Source organism: Chenopodium album, chromosome 18, assembly GCF_948465745.1.
Source record: "Chenopodium album chromosome 18, dcCheAlbu1.1, whole genome shotgun sequence".
In the NCBI taxonomy this organism is placed as follows: domain Eukaryota; kingdom Viridiplantae; phylum Streptophyta; class Magnoliopsida; order Caryophyllales; family Amaranthaceae; genus Chenopodium; species Chenopodium album.
Window position 1 is genome coordinate 43,810,442 of NC_137851.1, and position 10,261 is coordinate 43,820,702.

The 10,261-nt window shown below is 34.2% G+C and overlaps 1 protein-coding gene across 2 annotated transcripts; it reads left to right on the plus strand.

The window, feature by feature from the left end:
• The first annotated feature begins 7,399 nt into the window (after window positions 1-7,399).
• Window positions 7,400-9,859, plus strand: LOC145592427 (DEAD-box ATP-dependent RNA helicase 47A-like). Of its 2 annotated transcripts, none has more exons than XM_081648878.1 (3): window positions 7,400-7,537; window positions 7,639-7,717; window positions 7,933-9,859. In XM_081648878.1, exon 3 carries the CDS (start codon window positions 7,958-7,960, stop codon window positions 9,632-9,634), a length of 1,677 nt encoding a protein of 558 aa, XP_081505004.1. In that variant the 5' UTR covers window positions 7,400-7,537; window positions 7,639-7,717; window positions 7,933-7,957; the 3' UTR covers window positions 9,635-9,859. The 2 variants fall into 2 exon arrangements, with proteins under 2 accessions (XP_081505004.1, XP_081505005.1); XM_081648879.1 differs by having other exon boundaries at window positions 7,941-9,859.
• Window positions 9,860-10,261: the final 402 nt, after the last annotated feature.

A 10,261-nucleotide genomic window follows, 5' to 3' on the forward strand; every position in this document is an offset into this window, starting at 1 on the left:
TCACCCAAGTGTGCACACCCCCAAGCTACTCTCCTTATATTACAAGGCTATCCTTGAGGAAAGACCCGGTCATACAAAGTCCAAGGCCTAAACCAAATCCGCATAGTGGGATTACCAACATGCTTGTAAAGCATTAATAATAATAATTCAATAAATCCTCTTTAAATCCAATAATTCCAACTTTTAATAATAATAATTCAAACTCCTTTTTATTTAATTCCACATGCTTTCGAAATCAAACCTTTTAAACATGAATAATAATTTTAATTATTTAAAACATGATATAAAATCAATACCCAATTTATTTATCAAAACCAATTTATTTAAACATGCTTTTATTTCATAAATCATAATTCAATTCAATTTAATTCAATCATCATAAAATCATTCAAACATGCTTATTCAAACCAATCACTTTTAAGGTATCTAGCCACCTAACGTACCTTGATCCTTGCTTTGCAAAAACACACAAAAGGAACCTCAAGAATCTTGATCGAACACACCTTACAAATAAATATAACCTTAATCAATATAAGGTTAACAAATAATCACAATAATTAAATTAAAAACCCCCCAACTATATGTACATGAACCTTTTAAATTAATTTTCATAAACATCATTAAAATTCTGATTTATATAATTAAATCTACTCATGATAATTTTTATAAATCCCCCATAATAAAAAAAATAATAATAATTGAATAAGAGAAGAGAAGAAGAAAAGATAAGGAACCAAGGAAAAGAGAAGAATTGGATTTGCGTTGGAAAGAATAGACAGAACTTGCAGAGGCTGTAACTCCTTCGATATAACTCCGAATCGGATGATTCTTGAGCCTAAACTCAAGGATTCTTCGAGAGGAACAATCTTCTGTGAAACGTCAGTACCCCAAAAACTGACCAGAAGTGCCTGAAAATTGGCTTCAAAGATAAACGGGATGATTTGTGTAAAAAGAGCAGAAGAAAAGAAGAGAATTGGTGTGAAGAATGTGAGAGGTATGGAGGGGTATTTATAGGCTAGCTCATGCAAGAATTATGGTAAGAGAATTTGGGAAGAATTATGGTAAGTAGGGTTTAAGGGATTACTAGGAGAAGTGAATGAAAGAAACACTACTAAAATTCGGTCAAATTGCGATCGTTTATCTGCGACCATCATAAAAACTGTCGCAAAAATTGCAATCTGCGACCGTTTTTTAAAAGGTCGTAATATTGCAACCGTTTTAAAAGCGGTCGCAGAATTGCGACCGTTTTTGGTCCAAAAAACGGTCACAAGAGTGTTTGAACAATTCTTTTTTAAAAAAATACATGTCTAAAATAATTGAAAAAAAATTATCTGATTACGACCGTTAAAAGCGGTCGCAAATTTCACAAATTGCGACTGTTTTATACAGAGTCGCAAAATTGCGACCGCTTGTAACAGTCGTAATAATGTTATTTTTTGTATTAAAAAAAGGGGTATATAAGGGTCCTCAACCCTAATTTTCATTCAGCCGCTACATCTCTTTCCTCTCTCTTTTCTCACACCCTTCTTCTTTCTCTCTCTTCTCTTTCCTCTTTCCTCCTCCCAGTGAACGCCCTTCCTTTCTCTTTCTCTCTCCTCATTTAGCTCCATGGCTTCCATCTTCTCTATCCTTATTCCACATCTCACAACCCTCATCTTTTTCTCTTTCTCTCGCATCTCCTCTCTTCACCAACCCTAAATAGAGCAGCCACCGTCACAAGCAAAGCCCACCGTCAAAAGCAACACACGAAGTTTGGTGTTTATGGTCAAATTCGACCTTAAAAATTCCAGATTTGGAGTTTTCTTGGTCGAATTTGACCATATTAACCTAAAGAGGAAGATATATTATGAAAGGTATGTTTGTTTTTCTGAAAATTTTGTTTATTTTCGAATTTTGTGGTTGAATTTCGTTTTCCGTTCAAATTTCCATGTTTGTTTGATTTTGTTATCGATTTTTGTTTGAGTTTCTGTTCGAATTCCTTTGATTTTGGTTTTATTTCGAGTTTTTGTTAATTCTCTTCGAATTTGTTCTTTATTTGTTCAAATTTCATAGATTTTTGGTTTGATTTTGAGTTCAAACTTGTCGAATTTAGGTTCGAATTTGTGGGTTTTATTGTCGAATTTAGGTTCGATTTATGAGGGTTTTATTTCGTTTTTGTTTGATTTTTTTGTTGAATTTTTTGTTCGAATTTGTGGGTTTAATTGTTGTGGGTTTATTTTTTATGGGTATAATTATTGGGCGATTTTTTTTATTTAATTTTTGTTCGTTTTTTGGTTTAATTTTTGTGCATTTTATTTGTGGGTTAAATTGTTTTGATAAATTGATGTTGTTTTTTTGTTTCATTTTTGTTCAAAATTATGTGGGTTGTTTTTGTTGGTTAAATTTCTAGGTGATTTTTTTTTATTATGTTTTTCTGGGTTAAGGGTGGGTGGGTGGTGGTGGGTATTGGTGGTTGAAGGTGGGCGAAGGTGATGGTGGGTAGAGGAGCGGCGGCGGCGGCGGCTAGTGGTTGTTTAGGGTGGGCAGTGGTGATGGTTTGGGTGGGATCTGGTTTGGGTGGATCTGGGTTAAGGGTGGGTGGGTGGGTCTTTTTTGTTTTTTTTTTTTGTTTTTTAATACTTTTAGCGACCGCTTATGACGGTCGCTAATTTCAAGATTTGCGACCGTTTCATAAGGCAGTCGCAATTTTTAATATTTGCGACCGTTTTCTTAACAGTTGTTGAAAATAGTTAAAACGGCCGTTAAAAATCTGCGACCGTCAAATAGTCGTAATATTGTTTTTTTGCGACTAAGAGAATAACGACCACCATGTTACGACCGTTGATCGTCGCAATTATGTTTTGCGATCGTTTTCACTATTTTTAGCGACCGTTTGTGGCGGTCGCAATTTGGCCAATTTTTAGTAGTGAAATATGGAAAGTTTGGATATTAAGGTGATTGGGTATAATTAAATATGGAAGGTATGTTTGTCATGAAAAATAATATGGCAAGGAAGATTACATGGGGAATAATCAAGAGGAATAAAAGGTAGGAAAATATGATGATCAAATATTAAGAAGATGGGAAAAATAGAATTAAGGAAAATAATAGATTTTTGGGAGATAATTAAAAATACAATTTACCAAAATAATTTCCCCCAAAATAATTCATGAGGGCCGAAAATCTTGATCTTTCCATAGCTCAAATTTTCGGATTCCCTTAGTAGTATTTAGGAAGATTTTTGCTCGGTTTAAGTAATAAAAATAATTGTGTAAATAATATAGAATAATTAATTAAATACCAATTATTCACCAATAAATAACTAAAAATATCAAATTTTCTAGACATAGAAAATCTGAATTTCCTAGCAAAATAAATGGGAATTTTCGGCCATTTAATATAATTAATAAAATATAATTTTGCTTTAATCAAAATATCCGAAATATATAAATAATCCGGTTTTTAAAATAAGATAAATGGATAATAAATCTTATCCAAAATAATAATTAGATTTCAAAATACTTTTGGCACCAAAATTCAAATATCATTTTGGCTCCAAATAATAAATTTACTAAAATACCCTTTTTATAAAATAATTCTTAATTAATTAACTAGAAAATACGTATGAAAATACGGGGTATTATAGGTTTTGCGGTGGTGGCTTAGGTGGATAAGGGATTAGTTAGGGGCGGGGATACTTGGCTGGCCAGTGGGAGATCGAACGCTGCTGGAATCTGGGTTGGTGGTGGTGGTTTTCAAGTGGTTTTTTTTTAAAATAAAATTAAACCAACCATGTGCTGACACGTGTCACTTAAACCAAAAAAAATTACCTCTTTAACGGGTTACCGGTCACTTGGGATCGTTTAAAGCGAATAACCCCCAAAGTTCGGATTATTTAAAAATAATCCAAAGTTGGTAAATTAATTATTTAAACATTATGACGAATCCAACAGTGTATTATACAACAACACTTGTTTTTTTTTATATATTGGTAAATTAATCAAGTCAAAGCCATTATGTAAATAGTGAAAAAAAGTCAAATTGTAACATTTATTAAAACACTGAGGGAGTAATAGGTTAATGACTTGTAATTTTGACCAATTTTAACTCCCTCCTTATATAATAATTTATCTAACTACCAAAACCCCATCTAAATTTGATATCTTTTCCAACATCAATGGTAATCATAGACTCATAGTACAGTACTGTAGGGAATATTTCAAACATCTTACACTTGAACCCCACTGTGATCATACACTTAAGCAGTGTGGCGTCTAAAGGGAAGGAAATTAGAGCAAAAAGAGTCGCTAACAAGTTTTAGGAACTTGTAAACCGTTCACAGGGTGAAGATTACACCCCTTCACGATCCAAGAGATCGCTAACTCCATAGTGGTCCTGAACCATGAATGAATATTCGGGGATGAAGGTACAAATCTAACGTAAAAGAGATTGAACCTGCCCTAAATAACCCTCTACTTTATTCTTTTCATATTCATGTACACTTTCTGATTAACATACAATCATTATATTAATCCTAAACCTGTTTAATCTATGTTGGTTGATTATTAATGCACAAACAAATCTATTATTGGCGATCACTTGAATTAAAATCATATTAGCTTAATTCAAATTATTAATTATCTTATTAAGCGTGATTTCAAGTACAAATTCCCTTTAAACCTGCAAGAGAGGGCGTAATCAAGCAATAACAATAATATATATCAAACAACATAATAATATTGATAAATTATATATGAATTATTTGTAAATTAACAAATTACGTGAAAATAATTCATTAATTAACAAATATAATGAAATAATACTTTAATTAACAAATAACGTGAAACAATTCGTTAATTAACAAATTACGCTAAATTATATATATAATTTGACACAACAAATCATTATCATAACAATATTCTCATCAAAGCATAATATTAGCAAGATCCTAAACATGATACTAACATGATTAATAACAAATCCTAGCATATCACTAAACGTTAAATGTCAAAGCTTTAATTTTAACATGATAAAAGATATATGAAGCAACCTAAACATGATACTAGAAAACATTAAAAGCATCTTAACAATGTTACTAGGAATTAATAAAATAATCTAAGCTTGCTTTCTAAAGATATAGAGCAATGAAATTACTCACTTTGTTGCCTTGTATCTTTTTCTATCAAAACAATACACACATTAGTAACTTCAATAAAAGTAGTAAATCAAAAAATTAATTTAAATAATTGAAATAGGGATTTGGGATCAAACCCTCAGAACTATCAACCTCGTCTAGGGCAAGGCCAACTTCGAGCTTGGCTATGTGTGTCTAAGTCTCGTGATGGACGTATGATGTTTTTGAAAAGGCTAGCTTAGAAATCAAGAGAAAAAAAATAAGCTTCTAGCTTAAAGAGAGAGAATGGAAAGATCATGATTGTTGGTGATCGAAATGGTGAATAACGACCCTATTTATAGAGAAAAATCGACCGTAAACGATGGAAAATAGTCAGAATTCGACTCGGAGTAAAACTAGTTCTGTCGCGACACGACAGCGTCATCGCGACGCGATGGACCTTATCGTGACGCGATAGATGATGTACGATAAAATTCGTACGCAGTCCTTCTTCCAATTGAATTTGGCTAAGTAGAGTCCGTACTTATCTTTTATTAAATCAAATTTAAACCTTAAAACACTTGTTTTATTCTAAATAAAATCCATTATCTTTTCTAAATCAAATAAAATATAATTATTAATCCTAATCTCTTAGAACTTAAAAGAACCTTCTAGATTATTCTAGAAGATTAAAGTAAATCCTAATGACTTTAGGAATAATAATTAATGAGTCCTTTACTTGATCATTTGGCCGTATATAAAATCTGATCTGGGCCCAGTTTAGTATTTTGGCTATAACTTTCTCATTATTCATCGGAATTGGGCTTATAATATATCGTTGGAAAAGTTTTTTCTAGCCCCATCCAACTACACAATTATTGGATCCATATCATGGACCAAACTAAATTGGACTGGACGTTTTTCATAAACAGGGTACGAAAAGAAATATTTTCGAAAATAGAAAGAAATATTTTATAAAAACAGAAGGATCACGAGACTCTTTCATATTACACCTCGTTCTATAATTAATGACGTGAAAAGTACTTATCATTGGGTTTGGTTTTATGGGAGATACAATTAGGCGTCTACAAGTACATAGTATATAATAGAAAAAATAGAGAAGAAAAAAAAAAGCCAAATGAAGAAGAAGAAGAAGAAGTTGCAAAAATCAGAGCAAACGAGGGGGCTTTGTTGTGGGTGGATTACTTTAAATATAGGAGGAAAAAAAAAGGAGTTAAAGTTGGTCAAAATTACAAGCTATTAACTAGGGATGGCAATGGATCGGATGTGGGTCGGGTGATGCTTCATCCGCCTCCATCCGCCAAAAATCAATCCATCACCCGACCCATCCATTACCTAATTTTCCTTCATCCACATCCGATCCATCCGTCATCCATGGATGAATCGGGTGGATCGGGTGATAATTCGGGTGAAATATATATATAAATACAACTTTGCACATTAATAATTAAAATTGAGATTTGAAAAAAAATGATCAATTAATTAAAACTTTTATACATCCTTCTAATACTCGTTCCTTTTTACTAAATTAAAAACAAATGTCAATTCCTAACACTACAATAGACATTAATTTATTAAAAAAAAATATTTATTTTTATTCTTTTATATATAAATTTAACGGGTGGATGGATGGGTCGGGTGATGGGTTGGATGTATCATCATCCGTATCCGACACGATCCGTCACCCAACCCATCCATCATCCATCCGTCATCCGCTTAAGTTCAGGTTTTCATCCATATATTTGGATCGGGTGGATGGTTATCCATCGGGTTTGGATGATATTGCCACCCCTACTATTAACCCATTACTAACGTTTAAATAACGAAATGCTTACTGTAGTTAATTAGTTAAAAGTACAGGTATACCGCTGATAATTAAAAAAACTTAATTAGGTGTATCATTGATAAAAGCCCAAAACTGGGATGTAGCAATGATAGTTTCCCTAAGTAAAAATAAGTTAAACGAAATAATGCAAGGCCTAACTTTCGCTCAACTCAGTCTGTGATGACATTTCCTCACTTTAACGATATTTAGTGCATGTTCTCTTCAGCTTAATTTCAGTTCAGTTCAGTATAATTCAATTTTTAATTTTTTTTTCTCATAAATCATCAGTTCAATTCAGTTCAACTCCAATCAGTTCAGTTCAACTCAATTCAATAAATTAGAATACACCCTTACCCAAATGTTAAACCCCGTTGTCCTGACTCTAACCACGCATGACGAAATTACTCCCTCCTTAGATGACAAAATTACCATCATGTCCTTGTTACTCAAATTGAGCAGCTTGAATTTTCTCTTAAAAAAAAAGAAAAGAGGTTTAAGAGGAGGATAATACCTGGGTACTCCACTATTTGTTCTAGAGTAGCCTTTCTCCTTGATTCAGCGCCCCTTTGCAGTAGTATCAGTTTCAGACTCTGCTTCAGGTAATTTCTTCCCATTTTAGTTTTCCCATCAATTTCTTATAATTATCTTTAATTTTTTTTGTTAGGTTAAATTAATTGATACTGTAATTGTGACACTATAGAACACAAGCCAAATTGACGATTTGGGACAATTTCAAAGTTTTCCAGATTACCCAGAAATTAAATTCGGTCACTCGTTAGGTAAGTACTTGTTTTATTGCTTAATTCTTCGAATTTACTTTTTTTTTTTTAAAAAAAAATTCAGATATGGTGTAGTATTGAATGTTATTTATTCATGAAAACTAATGGGTTATTAAGAAAACTGTTTATTAGGGTCTTATTTTCTTAGTTTTAGCTGATAAATGATGCAAATTATTGGGTTATATTATTGTGTTCAAATTTTGTGTATTCTTCAGTTTTGTAGAAGGTCTTGTTGTGAAAATGCCAGCAATCGTTTCTTCGCGCTTGCTTATTCTAGTGGGGGAGTCCTTACCATTTGGGAGATTGTTACATGTTTCTAGGAATGCTTGTTATTATCACCGAAACGTGCGATTTCTTAGTAGGTATAGGCATGATAATGGCCCTCTTACTCTTGCCACCCTCGGGTTTAGGGCAAGTAAAGAGAGTGAAGTAGATAAAGTTGGAGATACAAGAACAAGTAAAGGCAATGAAGTAGATAGTTTTGGTCAGTTGAACCCTGCATTTGCAGTGCCTAAACGGAAAGCTAAGACAGTTCGCGTTAAGGAAACTGTTGTGAAAGATTGTTTAGAAATTGAGGGAGCTCCATTTGCTGCTAACTCGTTTACTGAGATTGGACTTCCACCTTTGTTGTTAAAGAGATTAGAGGAGGAAGGGTTTACAGTTCCTACTGATGTCCAGTCGACTGCAGTTCCGACTGTTTTGAAGGGGCATGATGTCGTGATCCAATCGTACACTGGTTCTGGGAAAACACTTGCGTATGTTCTTCCAATACTGTCTGAAGTAGGCCCATTGAAGAAGCAATCTGCCACTAAAGAGGATCCTGGAAAGAAGAAAGATGTAGAAGCAGTTATTGTGGCTCCTTCTAGGGAACTGGGAATGCAAATAGTGAGGGAGGTTGAGAAGCTCTTGGGACCTGCAGACAAGAGAATGGTTCAACAGCTAGTAGGGGGTGCTAATAGATCGAGGCAGGAGGAAGCGCTTAAGAAAAATAAGCCTGTTATTGTTGTTGGTACGCCAGGTCGCATAGCTGAGATTAGTGCAGCTGGGAAGCTTCATACCCATGGTTGCCGGTTTTTGGTGTTAGACGAAGTGGATGAACTTCTGGCGTTCAACTTCCGTGAAGATATGCACAGGATCCTGGAACATGTTGGAAAGAAGAGGTCAACGGTGGCCTCGCAACATGGAAATAGCCCCCGAGTTGAACGTCAGACCATTATGGTGTCTGCAACTATGCCAATTTCAGTAGTAAGAGCAGCTATGAGCTGGGGAAGAGACCCACTTCTTGTCAGAGCTAAAACTATAAGCCCAATTATTTCAGCCTCAACGTCTGGCCCTGTGACTGTGGCAAACTCTAATTCCTCAACAGACACGAATTCTCCATCTCAAGCATCATCTGAGAGCTTACCCCCACTTCTGAAGCATTATTACTGCACTGCTAGGTTACAGCACAAGGTTGACACATTGAGGAGATGTGTCCATGCCCTTGATGCCAAGTTCGTTATAGTATTCATGAACTTGAATAGACAGCTGAAGGACACTGTACATAAGTTAGAGGCTCGTGGAATAAATGCAGCAGAACTTCATGGGGATCTCAATAAGCTCACTCGATCAACTGTGCTTAAGAAATTTAAAAACGGAGAGTTGAGAATACTTGTGACAAATGAGCTGGCTGCAAGAGGTTTAGATATTGCAGAATGTGATCTTGTTGTGAATTTCGACTTGCCCACAGACTCAATTCACTATGCACATCGAGCTGGAAGGACTGGAAGGCTTGGCAGGAAGGGTGTTGTGGTTAGCATATGTGAACAGCACGAAGTTTTTGTGATGAAAAAAATTCAAAAGCAGCTTGGGGTGGCCATTCATCCTTGTAATTTTGTTGAGGGTAAACTTATTCAAGAAGAGGAGGAGAAGCACTGAGAGATGAAGAAAAAAAGCAAGATGAATTTTGTTTGTATGCCTCTCTGTTAAGTGAGCTGAAGAATATTGGCTTTCATTCATATGTAGTTTCTATACCTCTTTGAAATATGAAGGGCTACGGTATTTTCCTCTCCAACTGATATTCCTTTCCAACATTATTAGGTTTTTGTGTTTATACAGAGAAATATTAATAGATTTTTATTGATTAATTTTAGTCTTACAAAATTCTCTATTCAAGTATATCACTATTCTGCAAATAAAGTTCATACACAGTTACCACACAGAAAAAGACCAAGCCCTTTTTAAGGATTTTTATCCTGCATATGCAGAAATGCTGTGGATTCCGTTCCAGAAATCTAGATTTCTTTTAATCAAATAACAGTTTTATTTGATTAAAAGAAATCTAGAAATCGTAGAATGCAAAAGACATGGATTGATTCCATATAATGGTAAATAACTCCTGCAAGTCATGTACTTGGTCTGATCTTCCTATGTTGCAAAACCAAGAGAATCGGTGGCAAGGAGACTAGATCATCTTCTGTTGCGCTGCTGCAGCTTCTGTTGCATCTTATTTGTAAAACTGGCAGGTAAAACATGATGATAACTAGAAAGTGTTACAGCTTTCTT

What these genes read in the sequence shown, in the direction of transcription:
- LOC145592427 (XM_081648878.1), top strand. Translation starts at nt 7,958, where the DNA reads ATGCCAGCAATCGTTTCTTCGCGCTTGCTTATTCTAGTGGGGGAGTCC.